Raw genomic sequence first — 17983 nt, 5'->3', positions numbered from 1 at the left:
CTTCGTATTTTCAGCTGAATGTGCTTTCTTCAATTAGTTATTTTCATTGAGATTCAGTTACAGCCATAAATTACGTAGGATATGATTATCCTCTGGCAAATATTTGAAGTAAATTCTGTTTGAGTTCTACGTCCGGCTACTGTGCTCCATCATCTTTGCAGACGTTGCTATGAAAGACTTTATTCTTCATCAGGATCATATTCTTCATACCGGGTGTGAGGTGCTATGTTCATATAGTATGTCTCTCTTCTTTTATGTTGACAGGACCAAGGTTCCAACCGGAAAACGACACGAGAAACATCTTCCATTATCGAAGAAATAAAGAGAGAAATGTTATTTTCCACGTTGATTGTTTTCCTACAAGAGACGCTTCATCATTTCTCAACGTGTGTGAAGCATTGGTTCACTTGCGTGAATTCCCAAAAATGACACGCAAAAACCTGTACCTTCACCTCATTTAGTTTCCGTGTTCCTTTCTCTGCCGCCTTGAAAGTTATGCAAAGGATCATTGACATAGAGAAAAGATTTTCTTAGTTTTAGCACTAAAAATAATCGTGCCATAATCGTAAATAAATATAGTGTGGAAAGAGCAAAGAAAATAATTTAAATTGAAAAGTCAGCAGAGAAGAAGAGAGACAATTATAAGCACGGCACCATTTCCCCGATAGTGGAAGATACTTCTTCAGCCTCTCTCCGATTAAAAACTTGCCCCTGTAGACGGTAAAGATGAACCATGCCCTTCTCCACAGTTGGAGAACGTTCCCAGAGGGTGGGGTGAATAAGAGTGGGATGGGGATTGCCTGAGGAAAGAAGTGTGGTCAGCATAACGAGTGGTGGAGGGGGCAGGAGAAAGAACGGTGGGGAAAGGGCCTTCAGCTCTGCCTCAGTCTAAGCTTGAGGGCCGTATTATTTTACGATGCACTCAAGCTCCCTCACCTTAGGGAGAGAAAGAATGGGAAATGCTGGAGAAGGAGGGATTTGGGATGCGTAAGGTGGGTGTCAGCAAGATCAGCAGAAGGCCGCAGGAGGGAGTAAACAAAGACTTTGGAAAGAAAGATCTCTCGGCATGGAAGAATGGGGAGGTGTGCGAGAAGAAAGTTCATGGGTAGAGTTAGAAGTGCGTCTTCATTACGAGTAGCCTGAAAAATAAGTTGGAAAATAGAGCCCAATACTTAAGATATTTAAGTTGTTTATTGAGGAAGGCGAATATATACACACGATAAGATATTACCCAAAAAAATCAATTTTATTTTTGCTTTTTGCCCTTCTCCATTGCAGCTTCCAACATGGTTTCTCACTTGCATAAATGGGAATTAAATTGGGGATCGAAATCGTTAGCTAGATCAAAATATCTTAATACTTGGAGGGCAGCTTATACTTCTTTTTTATTTGGTGAAATTACTTCCTCACATTCATCTTCGTCGTCACTGCTATTATGACTAGTCCCGGCCGCTGCTTCTTCCCACGTAGGTATTGGCGTCGCATTGCCACAAGCCTGGAGATCATCGTCTAGGGCAATATAATCATTTGATGTTGCGCGCTGTGATCCTGCTTTTCTCAAGTACAGTAGAACCTCACTTATGAAACTTTCAGCGGAAAACCAAAAAAAGTTTCATAAGTGAGGAAGTTTCATATGTGAGGTTTTTTGGTATTTAGCATGAAATCCTTTGCTATAGGGGCTGGTTTGTTTCCAGGATGCAATTACTCATTTGGAGGCAAGAAATTGAAGCCTAATGATCTTATTTTCTCAAAACTAACACCCCAGATGATGTATTACTTTAAGAGAAATATAATTTTACATTCCTGAACAACTTTACCGACGGTTGAACGACTAGCATTTCTGGTACTAAGCTGCAAGGCTATCACACTGGAGAGATTTTGGAATGATGACACTAAATGTTCACAGAGAAGCCAATTTTTTAAAAAAGTTGACTCATTAAAAGCGGTTTTCAGGAAATTCATTATACCACCTATAGGCAAACCCCAGATTGGAGATTGAAGAAATGAAATACCTGAGGAAAGTCATCCAAATTAACCATGTAATTTTTTATAGGGAGCAAAATTTCACTAATACATCACGAAGGCTTCACACCCTATGGACCCGGGTTAATGGCAGAGGCAGAAAGTTTTCAGAGATGGCTCTATCCCTGCTTGAGAGTAGTGTGGACGGAACTTCCAGTGCAACACACTGTCCGGCAGATGGGACATTAAGCCCTGGTTAAGCCTATCGTTACAACCTGGCTAATTCCAACACAGGGTTTCTATACTCCCTCTCTTACCTCATGGCGCAAATGACCCCAGCTGTCGGTTTTCTCCCTCTAAATACCATGCCATAGATAATATGGAGCACCTGGCAGTGGCGTAATTATGGTTGGGGGATGAGGGGATGGATCCCTCTCCAAAGCCTCAGAAAAATTTAAAAAAATATTAAACACAAGTCTAGCTTTGATAAACAGCTACTGCATCTACTAAAAGTTATTTTATGTGCCAAAATGATGTAGAACATATTAACAGGCATGCCATTTTTTTAAATTTTACGGGAATCCCCATTGCCTCGGAGGGGTGGGTGGTGAAGCCGCCCCCCAGGTACTACCGTCACCCCCAAAGCATATTCCTAGTTACGCCACCGGTAACCCGGATATTCCGTGACTAAGTTCACTTTTCCGGTGCTTAGAAGACTTTTAAGTGAGCATTTGAAATAATCGCGCAACTGCTGTCAGTGATGAATGGACAAAAATAGATTAAGAGCCCGGAAAAATCTCCCCTCTCAATAATGTTTACGCACTAAAAAAGAATTTTCCCATGACATTTTAGTAATAATAGATTGAATCTACCGGGTATAGCTTCTCTGCCGGCATTCTTCCGCGAATTCAGCGCCGGGAACTTCGACTCACAAGCCGTGTGACTCATCTTCACGTAATATTTTGCTTCCCCATATCTGAAAACAACACCAGACCGTTTTTGTTCTTCGATATAATGGTTATAAGTCATTCCTGAGTCGAAAGGAACTGCCTTATCTCTCGCGTTTTGAATTTGACTTAAATGATTACGTTACTACTGACGACGCGAGTTATTCTCCGAGGGCATTCGTACTAACTCTCGTTCAGTTAAAAAATACACGCTTGCCACCAGGCAGTCAAGGTCAAACTATATTTCATTTAAACCCGCAGATACAAGTTGGGTCAGTTTTGATCTGCGCGCCGCGTAAGCAACTTTCCTCCGCCTCAATTCGTCCCGCGGATGAGGGATTAGCCCGCGGAATGAGTCCACGCATGCTGTTTTTGCCATCGTGTTGAATCACCAACGGCTTACGTCCATACTACAAATTCGATAATCTTTTTTGAATGGCCTTGGAAGCCAAAATTTTGGTATGCGAGGATTTTTAACGGCTCATTCAGGTGTTATTTCGCTGGGCGACGGGAAGCATAACCTTGGAAAATTCTAGACAATCTTCCGTTAGAGATAGATATTCCGGATTAACGATCATCTACTGCAGTTAAAATTAATATATAATAAACAGCATCGCTCATTATTAAAACTTATTATTCTTCATTGACATATCTATGTCATGAGCGCTCACTACCCCCGCTCCTGTGACTAAAATCGGCGCGCCTACCGCATTCTTCTCGTAGATCAGTTCTCTGACAAGTCGTACAAGTGAGGTATTTTATCACATTGGACTGGAAAAATACGTTTCATAACCGAGGTCGTCGTATAGGTGAAGAGTTTCATAACTGAGGTTGGAAATACATGGGTTCATATGGGGTTATTCACCGGACCAAAAAAAAATCGGCATATAAGTGAGGTCATCGCATAACTGAGGGTCGTATAACCGAGGTTCTACTGTATTTTTCAAAATCATCTTTTAAGCCTCTAATCTCCTCCGCGATTTCATCCGCTGCAGCTTCCCGAAGGTATAACGTAACGAATCAACCTTAGCCGTGATATTGTAGCAGTAGAATACTAGTAGGCTAGTTGTATAAATTACCAATCTCGAGAACATCCTCATGATGCGCTATCAAAGGGAATCCGGCCAATTTCCAGCAATTCGCGATTGTAGTGGAGGAAATCAAGTACGTCTTTGAACCGTGTTTCTGCGATGAAAATTACAATTTTATTAACTAGGCCATTTTAGCAAAGTTAATAAAATCGTTATTTCTCTTCGCAGAAACACGGTTCAGAGACGTACTTGATAGCCTGATTGGCAGGAGTGCGATGAAAACAATCATTTTTTGATGATGGCATTGATTGATAGATTTTCAAAATGCAGTCACTTTTGGGGAGGGAGGCCCCCCGCTCGGAGGGTCGAAGAGAGGGGCCAGCGAGGGCGAGCTCGTCAAGGAAAGGGTCCCGGATTAGGGACCCTTCGAAGTGCTTCGGCGAAAAGTAGACAAGTAGTCTTCGAAGTACATTCACAGCAGCCTGCCTTGCGAACGAACCGGGTACGTTCACAGCAGTGCAAAGGGTTAAGTAGGAGTGTACGAAATACCCCGCGTGGCCTTCCTGACATGTTAAACTACGAAGTATTGTGGATGCGATGTTTACGAGTAGGAATGTAAAAAGGGACATTATGTCAGTCGCGATATTTTTACTGAACTCCTACTTCCCCTAAATTCCCACCGTGAGGTTTAAGGCGAACCCTTTCTCTCCAAAGTTGCACTATCATTTACGATTTCACACTTTTGATGGACCACAGTTGGAAGCGCTGATTTTTTTAGCTACTTACGCCGGCATAACTAGTTTTGTTGACAAATATTTCACCGTAGTTCGTATAAAGAAATGCCATATCCTCCTGGGGACCGAGCCGAGGTTTGTAATTTCAAAACATTTCGTATAATCGAAACTTCGTATAATTGAATAGCGCCATGTATTTACCACAGGCTTTTCGCCGGGACCGCAATATCACTTCGTATAATCGAAAACTTCATAATATCCTGCTTCATATAATCAAGAGTTTACTGTACTAATCACGGACTACTAGGAATCATTCAAGATTTTACATTATGATTTCATTGTTTTGAGGATTCTTAGAATTTCACACACCCAAAATAATTCCGAAAACTGTCTGTGACATTGGAGCCTAAAGATTGGTGATAAGTGGAAGTAGCAAGACTAGTGTTTGCAGATAGGTAATTGTAGTGATATCACTCTCTCATCACTATAGCACTGACAAACCATATGGAGAGACAGTTTGATTAGAGAAATGATGTAACAGAAGAGAAGATGCATTTTACAGGCACGCAAATTTCCATTTATAAATTAACACTAGAAGGATCAGACTCATAATTTTGATGGGAAACCTCTGCTTACTAATTTTGTTGCCTAGAATTTTTTTCTGTTGTCTTAATTTTTTCTGACTTTAATTTATTTTTTATGATACATATTCTGTTTAAATATAATTTAAAATTTTCATACAAGAATGGAGTTATACCACCTGTTTACCTTAAAAGACCAACACCTGTCATTATGACCGATATAGCGTTTCTTTTTTTATCTATAATGGTAAAGTGTGTTTAATTCAGGAAATCACTACACTATATTATGTCTGGCCATTTTGATGCTATAGTGAGCACATTTATGCATTTAACATTCCTCATTAAATTCTGAATGGAAATCAGAAGCATATCTGCCAAACCGAATGGTATGTGCTAGGCCAGGGAATAGGAAGCAGGAGCATTGTGGCTGCAGTTCATTTTAAATTTTTTATAGTAAAATGACTGTTACACCATTACTCAGTTATATTGATAAAAAAAAGGTTATATCAGATGAAGTGATCGATTAATTTCAATATAAATGAAGAAATATTGAAAATGATTACTACCCATCAAAACAACAGGTAATAGTCCTTCAAATGTTAAAATTCTGACCTACTTTGTCTCAATAGCTTTTCCACATCTATCTTAGATCCTAATTATTACTTTTAATTAAATGAGGTACCTTTGCAGTGGGAATAAGTGGAATCTGGATAAATCCTATCTATATACAGCCCTCGTGGTGACTGACTCACTGATGGATACAAATTCCCGACCACTTCCAGACGTGCTGGAGAGCTGAAATTTGGCACGCGTGCGGGGAATCCGAAATGATCCAGAGGAAAAATCCGAAAACCGGAAGTTTCCGCCACGTGCCGTCGCTAGGACGACAAAATGGCCGAAATCGCGCTTTTTTCGGGGACGTTCTTCCGGTTTTTAATTTGCTGCGCGCGAATCGTGCATGATACACGGGTCGTTGTTGTACATTTAGAAAGCCAATAAATGCTGCCACATACCTATGTATTTTTTAAAGTTATATTTTAAGTTCAACGCCACAAAAATGGCGTCCAAAAAATGATTTTTCGGAAATATCTACATACTTTCGGCTGCCATCGACCTCATTTTGAGTGTTGCACAACGAAAATGATTATTATATATGCTTACATGATTAGTCATTTAACCTAGGCAATAATTTGTTTTTGTCACCATTGGTTGCCGAGAAAAAAATTAAATAATGCCGAGAATCGCCAAAAAGTACAATTTCCAAAAGATTAACACAGGATTTCGTCCAGTTTAACACGACCGATTTCAATTAGACTTAGTATATACGTTTAAGTATTTCTTTTGTTTTAGAAAATATAAACGTTTTTAAAATTTTGCCATTGATAAACCAGCAAAAAATTAAAAATGGCGGGTACTTCCCATTTTTTCCCGGGAGTCCGTTTACTAGTTATCGTTATACAGGCGATACATTTCCGTCACACGGACCGTTGTTGTATATTATGAAAGCCAATAGATGTCGCCACTTACTTATGTAATTTTTAAAGTTAATTTCTGTGCTAAAATCTTTCAAAATGGCGTCCAAAAATTGATTTCTCGGAAAATATTTCATATTTTCAACTGCCGTCGGCCTAATTTTGTGAGTTTGACAACGAGAATGATTATTATATATGTTCATAACATTGTCTACGAAATGTAGGTAACAATTTTCTTTCATCGTGCTTGGATACTCAGAAAAATATTAAAGTATTCCGAAAATCACCGAAAATTACGAATTCCAAAAGATTAACACAAGGTTTTGTCAATTTTAACCCGACCGATTTCTTTCAAACTTTGTAGTTACATACAGCTATGCACTTTCTTTTAGAAAACATAAATATTTAATAAATGATGTAATCGATATAACCGCGAAAAAATAAAAATGGCGGGCACCACTAATTTTTTCCGGAGAGAGATTTACTTTTTATTGTATTACTCTCGAAATGTCATGGATGTCATAGGACTATGGATGTCATAGAGCCTCTTCTTTTAGATATGACAGTAAATGAATGTGACCATATAGTATCGTCATCTTTAAGCCCCCCGAAACCGAAAAAAAAATTAAAATTTGCATATAAGTAGCCTTTTCGGGTACTTTTCGTCAAAATTCCGCCGCTTTTCCAATCCTTACCACTCATCGCTACGGAATTGATGTGGACGATTGATGACCGCTGGCAGTAAAAATCTATAAACCCCCGGTAAACCCACATACACCCCCCCAAAATATAAAATTTTGCATATAAGTCTATTTTTGGGTAATTTTCGTGCCTATTCCACCGCCCCCAACGACGCATCCCCACGGAATTTATGTGAATGGATGATGACCGCCAGGAGTACACACATTTAAACCCCCGGTATACCCCTGAAATCCCCCCCAAATGTACAATGTGTCTCCTATTTGGGAACTTCTCGCAAACATTACGCCGCACTACCCGTGCCCTCTGAGCTCTACATCCGGAATATTTGGTGAGGGCGAGCCACCGTAAACCATACGGGAAAAAAAACCAGAAAACCCCCGATCACCTCCTGGAACATCGCCGAAAAAATAATTTTAAAGTTGCCTTTCCGAATAGTTTTCGTCACACTTAAACCGGTGCCCCTACCACTCATTAAAACCCCCGATAACCCTGTGAAACCTCCCAAAAACATTCTAATAAATCGTCACTCCAGGTAAAAGAATTGTCAGACCACTGTTCCGGACCCCTAGGACTTATCGGCACGGAATTTATGAGAACGATTTGTGACCACTGGTTTAACACAAGGATAAAACCCCCGGTATTCCGTTGGAACCCCCCGCAAAAAAATGAAAAACTTGCCATTAAGTCTTCTTTTATGGGTACTTGTCGCCACTATTACTCCGCATTGCACTACCCTTTACAATCATCGCTACGTTATCACTGTGGACGATTGGTGACAGCATGCGTAACACATTAAAAACCCCGAATCCCCCTGAGCATCCCTCTCGGTGAAGAAGAGCATTAATGAGGACTAAGTGGAGCAGCCGCGGGGGGGCTCCTCGACGAAGCCGTTCCGAGGAGTAGCTGGCGTAGGCGAGGGGGAGCAGCAGTAACCCTCGGGCGGCGAAGCCCCGTTGTCCAAGCGGCGCAGCCGCTGTAGACTCCCCCCATCTCAACTCACGCTCAACCCCTGGGCGGCGAAGCCGCCCTTCAGCGAGGAACGGCGAAGCCGTATCGAGGAATGAGTGGGGCGCCCCCCTACCCCCTGGCCGGCGAAGCCGGCCCCTACCTGAGAACCCTTGGGTGGCGAAGCCGCCCACAGACGAGGAACGGCGAAGCCGTTCCGAGGAGACGACGGCTCGGGGGGACACAGTAAACCTTGGGCGGCGAAGCCGCCCTATCACGTGGAAGGGCGACGCCGTTCCCAGGAGTCGACGCCTCGGGGGAACACGGGTAAACCCTGGGCGGCAAACCCGCCCCATTACGAGGAAGCTTACGAGGGAGGGCGCCGATAACCCTTGGGCGGTGAAGGCGCCCTCACGCGAGGAACGGCGCAGCCGTTCCGAGGAGGCGATGGCTCGGGGAAATAGGTAAACCTTGGGAGGCGAAACCGCCCCATTACGACGAGATAACCCTTGGGCGGTGAAGCCGCCCACAGGCGAGGAACGGCGCAGCCGTTCCGAGTAGTCGAAGGCGCGGGGGAACACCGGTAAACCTTGGGCGACGAAGCCGCCTCGCCACGAGGAAGGGCGATGCCGTTCCCAGGAGTCCACGCCTCGGGGGGACTCGGGTAACCCTTGGGCGGCGAAGCCGCCCTAACACGATAAACGGCGAAGCCGTTCCGAGGTACTAGCTGCTGTCTGTTGGAGGGCTGCCTCAATATATGGGCGGCGAAGCCGACCCACAACGAGAAACGGCGAAGCCGTTCCGAGGAGTCCCGGGTGTGACGGCGAAGCCGTCCGGTGTGGGCGGCGAGGAACGGCGCTGCCGTTCCGAGTTGTCGCAGTCTCGGGGGAACACTGGTAAACCTTGGGCGGCGAAGCCGCCCCGGCACGAGGAAGGGCGATGCCGTTCCCAGGAGTCCACGCCTAGGGGGGACTCGGGTAACCCTTGTGCGGCGAAGCCGCCCTCACACGATGAACGGCGAACGGCTGCTGTCTGTCGGAGGGCTGCCCAAATATATGGGCGGCGAAGACGACCCCACGGCGAGGAACGGCGAAGCCGTTCCGAGTAGTCGCGGGGCAGCCGGCGAAGCCGGATGCGGGGGGTTTTAGGGGGCGTAGCCCCCTAACGAGCGCGCGCAGCGCGGCGAGTTCTTGGATATACAGAGGTAATGGTGCCAGCCTTACTCATTCCAACACATTTAAATTGTATTTAACACTGGAGGGAGGTATGGCTGTCACCAATAATAGGACACTGATATAAATGAAGTACATGAGGTCCTCGACTCTCGTACAATTCACACTTTCATACGATCCAAATTGATATCTTTTACTTGACTTCTGTACGCTAAATTCGGACTTTCAAATGTTAGTCTGTAATTTTTTGTATTTCCCACGATATTTACTGTGCATCCTAACATTCAACTGTTTCATATGGCAGTTCATGTAGACAATACAATCGAGGGCAGTATTGACTTCAATCAAGGTGATTTTCCTGAGGGATACACCGCCTGCTCTAAGTTCCTTAATCAAGAGAAGATGAAAGCTGTAGTTGAGCCTTCATTGGAGAGATTTTTCAAAAAAGTTGACTAGACGCCATCACACAGCTTTCAATAAAATTCATAAATATAAGTGCTTCTTTCTAATAGTGTTTTCCCCTATGAGTAGTGTTCAAATATGTACAACATTTACACCAACAGCAACAATATTGCACCAAATATCATCCGAGTTCCGTATGCCTTTTGTCTTTTTTGAATAACATGTGAAATATAGTCGATCCTGAGATACGCTGTGATGAGATGTCATCCGCCGGGGAAAACGAAGTGTAACAATTTAAAGATACCAAGAAGTGAGGGTTCAGCAATTGCATTTTGTTATGCTTCTTGATATGTCTTTTTATTTATAATGGACATTATAAGTGGAATGTCAACTTAAACACCGAGAGGAAGTTTCATTAGGTGCCCCCAACGGAGTTCTTGTTTTTTAAACTTTTATTAGCATTTTTGGCATATTTTCAAAAGAAATTTTATAAAGTGAGGAATTTTATTAGTTTATTATAAAACATTAGTCAATAAAAATAAAATCTGTGCAGAAAATAAGGTTTTAGTACATATATGTCGTTCTTTTGGAACATAACCCCTAATTAGTACGGAACTTAATGGTTCGACTTTCGAACACAAATGGGAATACAGTACACTGCCGATTACCCGGGCTAATGATGGGGAGAGACGGCACGAATAATCGGAACACACAGGTAATCCAAACTTTCACTTAAATGTCTTGTGACGTTCATAATTTACGTAAAACAAACAATCTATTAATATTCATGCAGTTATTCTGTTATTTTAGAGTGCTTCCCGGACTAATTGAGCTTTCAAAGCTTTTCTTGCCAGTTCGTGATCTTTTTAGCGGCGATAACACAGTTGTGCTTAATTATTAATGCTCTATATAAGGCCTGGTTATGAAAACTACACATCTGTGGCTGCGTGATCACGGATACAGGATAAATGGTTAGCACAAATGCTTCAAAACCACTGCTCGACGTCGGAACCTACACTGTCAGGCACCAAGCCACGTAGCCACGTCTCGCACAAGTTGCCCGGGTTGCAACTGCTGCAGGACGTGTGTCCTAGATCATGGGGCATGGAGGCTTGGAAAATAGGAACACGGTGCTCCCATGAATGCAGCTAGTGCTCGATCGCTTCCGTTTTACGAAGGAAATTCTAACGGAAATAATAAACCCAGTGTATCCCAGCATTAATGAAGTAATTCCGATGATTTTGCGTCCAATTTAATTTTTTTATAAAGATCGCAGAAAATATTGTGCGAGAGTGAAAATCATGCACGGATATAATCCTCAACACGGATACACCGCAGCCGGATAATCGGGAGTCTGCTGTACATCGTATGTCGGGTACCTGCTGGTCGTGGTGCTGCTGGGTGAGATGAGGGAGCAGCGCATGGGTTGGCCGTCCAGCTGTCTCAGGTGGTACACGTCCACTGCTCGAGCTGCATCAGAGCGCTCTCGGAAGCACACTATGGCTTCACCAGAGGGGGGAGGAAGCAGCCGTGGAGGGCAAGCTAATGGTCCTATGTCTTCAAACAGCTCCTATTAATAGAAATGATTTCATAAAGCTTAAATTAACACTTCATCTTAATTTATATACCATCCCACAAGTCACCTGTATAAAAATGACAATAAATTCACTTATTGTTCTAGGATTCTGAACTCCTTCGGAATATGGTATCAATTTATATGGAGTGCGTTGACAACAGATACAAGGGTAACAAAGGAATCATACATAAATAGGAAAAAATAACTGTATTTCTCCGTCTAACACTAAATGAATATTAAACGTACTGATAAACAAATAAATAGGTCAGGAACAATTAACTCATTCTGCAGCATTCTGAGTTACTGCAAAGGAAGTGTGTGATAGTCATCCTCATAAATGTTTCCTGCCTTTTGCCTGCTTTGGCAAATCATTCCACAGCTTTGAGGCAACACATGTTAATGAATTTTGGACTGAAGTTATCCTGAACTGAAGGGCATGCAAAAAATATGCACGCAGTGAGGATTTTAGGGCAACAGTTGTCGACAAAAAACAAAAAGGAGAAGTGCATTGCAGTAGTGTAGCCAGGGGGCATCCGGAAGCACCCCCCCTATCAACACAAGCTGTTTTGTTGCTACAAACAACATAACACGTCCTGTTAAAATAAATCCTGCAGAAATTCCCATCAAATACGCCCTAATTGGAGTCTGCATTTGCGACTCATAACATCAGTCCAAGTGACCTTTTTGCTCATCCTCCAACAACACCAACTGCAATGCAACTCCATATACCCAACCCCCTTACAACGAAATCATAATTTTCTGGGTTCCATCAAATTCATTGAATGGAGATTTTACAGCAGTTATTCTTGTGACAAAAAAAGCACCATGATTGCAGTGTGCAAAATGGCTAATTTGTCCTCTGATACATATTTGAAATATGACCAAACATAGTAACTATTTCTTCCACTTACCCTAATGTCTTCCTGAGTAACAGTGGGTTGTAAATTAGACACTCTCACTTTGTATCGTTGCTGAGAAGCTGTTGAATCATTAGGAATTGAAGTGGGAGCTCTTTGGAGCTGAGAGCTGCAAGAAAGAATTTTTCAATAAGAAATCTCCCATCTTACCACAGACCTGTTACAAACCTTGTCCTTTTGCTATTTTACACCCAAATTGCCTAAAGAAATACTTACATGCTACCTAAACATAATACATACTAATAAGTTGAAAGAAACAATATCAGTGGACTCAATGAAAGGAGCAGAAATTTTAAATGTTATCATTTGCTGAACACACATTAGAGTTTCACAGGAAAACTATAAAGCTGTGCATGCAGTTTGCATAGCATCAAAAGGCGTGATTTATTTTCCATTAATTTCACTTCTGTACAGCCCCGTAAAAAAATGAGACATTTTGGCCTAGCTTGAGGGCACCACTTTAAAAAACTCAGTTCAGTTTCAGTTTTACTTCACATATTCTCTTATGCATTCTCTAGTATGATGATGAGAACATAGCCTTACTGCCGTTAACACACACATCAGCACAGCCAAATTTTCATAAAATACCACAAGCAAATAGCTCAATGATTTTATCAACACCTCTGAAAATGTAGAATGAAAGTTGTGAAGCACCGAAACCTGACGATTCAAGCAATCCTTCATATGAAGTTCACCACAGTGCAAAGATAATTTTTTACCACAACTTCATGTACTTCGAGAGCCATATCGATTCATAACAACAGAAATAAAAAAGGAAGATAATCAGGATTATTATTTTGCGTTATGAAGAGTAAAGAAAACTTTGTAATTTTACATAAATATTTAATGTAAGTCCAAGGTTTCGACGTGACACATCATCGTGTGGTACAAATGCACAGAAGACAGTCAAAATTTATTAAAAAAACACAAAGAGTCTTAGGAGAGGTTCAAGGGGTGCAATTCCCATGGGCTGAGTTTGGCCGAAGAGGTGGGGAATGAGCATATGAGCATGGAGAGGATTTGGCATTTCCGTACTTGCATTGTCTTCAAAAAAGAAAAAAGGAGACAATGTAAGTATGGAAGATGATGTAAGAAGATCCTCTCCATGCTCTTACTCCCATTCCCCATATCTTTGTCCAAACTCCGCTCCTGGGAATTCCAACCCTTGACTCTCTCCTCTAACTGTTGTGTTTTTGAGATTTAAAAAAATAATTTTGTCTGTGCCTGCTTCTCCCTGTCTTCTGTGCATTTTCACCAGATGATGATGTACCACGTCGAAACCAAGGTCACAGATTAAATATTTACGTGGAATTACAAAGTTTTCTTTACTTTTCATTATGTCAAGTAGATTCCATAAAGTCATGCCTGAAACAACTAATTATAATATCATTGTGGCATCATTCTGGGAGCCTCAGCCTCTCATTGCCCCAAAAAGGGTAATTTATTGTCCTGGACAATTGCACCAAAATGTGAGTGGAATGGAAATAGCGCTGTCACCTCATCTGAGATAGTCCTAAACTGACAAAGGTGGCTCAATTTTTTTTGACAGGGACTGTACATAGATAGCAATTTCATATCAAAATATTGTTTCAATCAACACCCTTTGCTGTTAATTTAATCTCTTGAGTGATGACCTGAGGTTAATATTTACTGTATGTGCAGTACGAGTTGTACAAATATTTATAAAACTTTATCACACAATGATTTCTTCTGAAAAAAATATGATACCGAAGCTGATGAAACAAGATAATATACACATATACCTTAAAATAATCAAAGACCCCATTGAAGGAGAATGAGAGTGACTCTAACATCATCTTTTGACTACAACCACACCATAGTAAGTAGGGTTTCCTATAATAAGAGTGATCTGTGATAGGGATATCTTTAACACAGGAAACAGCAATGCGATAGTTAACATACCACAGGAGACCCGTGTACATATATCCAAAATCTACCACATTATGAGACACAACGACTCAGAATACTGACAAGATATACCAAAATTATATTACATTCAAGAGCCTACAAATGACTCACTCACTGGTATTCAATGAAGACAGTACTACTTAAGAAAACTGAACATTTTGCTAGTAAAAGGTCAACTGACATGATGAAAGGAACAAACACAGTACTTGCACAAATCCAACACAAACCTGATTCTAAGATGAATCATCTCCTGGAATTCCATAATGGATAAAAATTACTTTTAATAATGCAAATACTTAACTGTTAAATATTTTAATATATATCACTTTCTCTCAGTTATTCAACCCAAAAGTTTGGTTGAATAGGTGAGGATAGAGCTCATCTCAGACAAGAATTTCACACAATTAGGGTAGGGGGCAGTCACTTTCCCTGGGCCAAATTGATTTTTGAGGATTTTGATTCAAGGTGTCTGAAGAGTTCCTCTGTGATTTGAACCCAGGACCCCCTAATCTGTAACCCAATATACTGCCATATTCCCCTTTATTATAAAATATAAATAATTAAAATATAAGACACGGTCTCAGGCGTTATTCTGTGGAATTTTTTCATTGTAGAATGAAATAAAATAACTTCGTTTTATTCCACACTTTATTTTGAATAGCACGACCCGGGTTTCAACATCTAGTGTTATCATCAGGTACAATTGGATGGGTGGCACGCTCTTAAATAGGTAAACGTGGGTGGAAGGGGGGGGGATCAACAAAGGGGCGGGTGGGAAGGAACATTGATGGCGGGTAAAGTTGTTTTTTGAAGAAAGGAGTGGGGGAGGCCTTGGGCTGGCTTGAATGGGATTAACGACAAGGAAAAAGGGGGATAAAGGGGAGAGGGGTTCTCATCAAAAGGTTTAAAAGACATGAGGGAATCAAAGATTCTCAAAAGGTTTAAAAGACATGAGGAAATCAAAGATTCCCTCATGTCTTTTAAACCTTTTGAGAACCCCTCTCCCCTTTATTCCCCTTTTTCCTTGTCATTTATCCCATGCAAGCCAGCCCAAGGCCTCCCCCACTCCTTTCTTCAAAAAAACAACTTTACCCGCCATCAATGTTCAATGTTCCTTCCCACCCGCCCCTTTTTTGACCCCCCCCCCCCTTCCACCCACGTTTACCTATTTAAGAGCGTGCCACCCATCTAATTGTACCTGATGATAACACTAAGTGTTGAAACCTGGGTCGTGCTATTCAAAATAAAGTGTGGAATAAAACGAAGTTATTTTATTTCATTCAAATAATTAAAACTTCATCAAATACATTCTTCCTAAGGATAGAAAAAGATTAAACATATTAACTGGTGTATGACACTCCCTTATGAAAAAATAAGAGATGAGCCGGTTCCGATACCTGGTTCTTGGTACAGCTGGTTCTTGACCTGTGGAACTGGTATCGAGATCACAGTTTAAGCTACATCGCAGAATTCAGAATATCTTTTGAACTGACTCACAAGTTACACGCATTCTTTAACAACATGTTATTTAAACTTTTTTACCTGTCAAATAAAATTATGGAGACGATCTTAAGTTTTTTTTTACAGGGCTTTCCTGCTAATTTACATCTTAAGTGAAATCATTTTCATTCACTTCTTGTGGTTGTTCATTTAAATTTGCCATTAATTCAGATAATAAGAGGTCGTCCTTGGAACCGAGTATCGAGAACCGATGGGGAAGAACCGCGCACCAGAACCGAGAACCAAAAAATTTAAGAACTGACTCATCCGTAGTAAAAATCTATGAGTACTAACAATTTTTCTCCTATTTAACTTTTCCATGGAAATAAAGTAAGGAAAAATAGTCCAAGTTGTGCAAGTGTGGTACCTTAAAATTGAAGAAATACTGAAGACAAAAGCAACAAATGACAATTGCATCAATTCAACTCCTTTTTCCAACTCCAACTGCTTTTCCAAATTTTCAGCAACTAGCAATTTTCCAGACAAGCAGCAAACAAGAATAAAACAGTTTTCGAACACACTTTTACAATGTTAATGAAAACAGAGTTAATTTCCAACCCTTAAAACAGTGAAAATTACCAGTCAGAAAAAAAACACACCAAGATTCATTGCAGATAACACTTTTCAAACAGTTTTATAATCACATCAATCATCAATCTAGAAAACAAGAAACAAATCATTCAGAATGAAACATTTGACTGAATATTATAATCTACTTTAAAGTCCAAAAGCTATGCATACTTGGCAGGCCTTTGGAAGGGCGCTAACTGTCCAGAGGTAGTTGCAGGTGGAATGTCAAGCCTTGCTTTCAGTTCTCTGCTAATCCTCCCAGCTTTCCTAGCATTTATGCCCATCAAAGCATACTCTTCCTCCTCAGCATCATCTTCAGCATCATCCTCATCTTCTAGCCGCATCACCTCATCTTCCATATAACTTTTCCCACTAGGAGCAAATACGTGAGAATCAGAAGACAAAAAGAGTACTATCACAAGCCAGAATTAATTATGTATAAAAGTATGCGAGACTTTTGCATTATCAACAAAGCTACTTTCAGTTTGACACTTAATTTCACCCTTTTTGGAATAATTGTAGCCAAAGGAATAATAAAAGGGACTTTTTCTACATTTCACACAGGTTGGGTTCATTGAGCAAGCAAAGATGGCGTCCGAAAGTTCGACAGTAAATGTAAACGACATCATAAAGTCCAAAAGTAGTAGTTTAAAGTGTCCTATCTGCGTAAAAAAAGTGGTGAAAGGTATCAGTTGTCACGCTTGCTCAATTTTATTTCATAAAAGCTGCGCCAAGTATTTTTTGAAGGCCTCAAATGACGTAAAAACCTGGCTGTGCCCGGCGTGCAAGGTGTGCTCCGTACAACTAAAAAGCTCGGAACTACAACGTGATCTAGCCTCTAAAGAAAAGATAATTTCGCAGTTAATGATTGATCTGAGTTTGTTACGCGAAAAAAACAGAAACCTGGAACTGCAATTGCAGTTAGCGGAAAAGTCCAAGGATAAAGCAGTTAAACAGTTGACGAAGGATTCCAATGTGTTGCGTGATGTGATCAGTGATTCTGGCCCACAGAAGTTGTTAACGAATAATTTACCCAACGCTTGTCGTTCCTGTTCGGCTGGTGTTTCTGTTTCAACCTCTAACAACGCGTGGTCACAAATAGGTACCATACGAGGAAGCAGAACCTGGAACAAGGTCCCCTCGCCGCCCTCACTGCCCTTGAAAAACAGATACGAATTGCTCAGTGATTATTCTGAAGACTCGCTGTCTCTCCATCCTGCCACTCAACGGCTCGAGAATCCAGTGATAATCCCGCAACATCACAAATGGCATCAACGCAAGTCGAAAAGAATCTTATTGTACAGTGACAGCCACGGCCGTGGCTTATCGGCGAAATTAAGCGAGAGAGTCGCCGGTAACGAGCACGAAATCGTGGGCGATGTGAAACCAAACGCCGGCATTAACGAGGTGACAAAATGTTGCGAGGTGAGCTCAAAATCCTTAACTAGAAGTGACAATGTTATCATCATGGCCGGGACAAATGATATCTATCTCAACAAAAGTAAACAAGTAATGGATAGAATAAATGCTTTGGTGAAAAAAC

General features: G+C 41.3%; 1 protein-coding gene across 2 annotated transcripts in view; it reads right to left on the bottom strand.

Moving 5' to 3' along the window:
* LOC124168885 overlaps positions 1–17983 on the bottom strand; it is a 46854-nt gene that overhangs the window by 4257 nt on the left and 24614 nt on the right. The window contains exons 6-8 of one of the 2 annotated variants that reach the window (XM_046547258.1): positions 16612–16812; positions 12436–12550; positions 11328–11518 (exon numbers count right to left, since the gene is read on the bottom strand). In XM_046547258.1, the coding sequence (XP_046403214.1) occupies positions 11328–11518; positions 12436–12550; positions 16612–16812 (507 nt within the window). The remainder of the gene's footprint in view (positions 1–11327; positions 11519–12435; positions 12551–16611; positions 16813–17983) is intronic. The other variant, XM_046547259.1, reaches the window with a different exon arrangement.

Source organism: Ischnura elegans, chromosome 12 (assembly GCF_921293095.1).
Source record: "Ischnura elegans chromosome 12, ioIscEleg1.1, whole genome shotgun sequence".
Lineage (NCBI taxonomy): Eukaryota > Metazoa > Arthropoda > Insecta > Odonata > Coenagrionidae > Ischnura > Ischnura elegans.
Note: the sequence above shows the minus strand (reverse complement) of the source record. Positions and strands in the feature narration are given on the sequence as shown.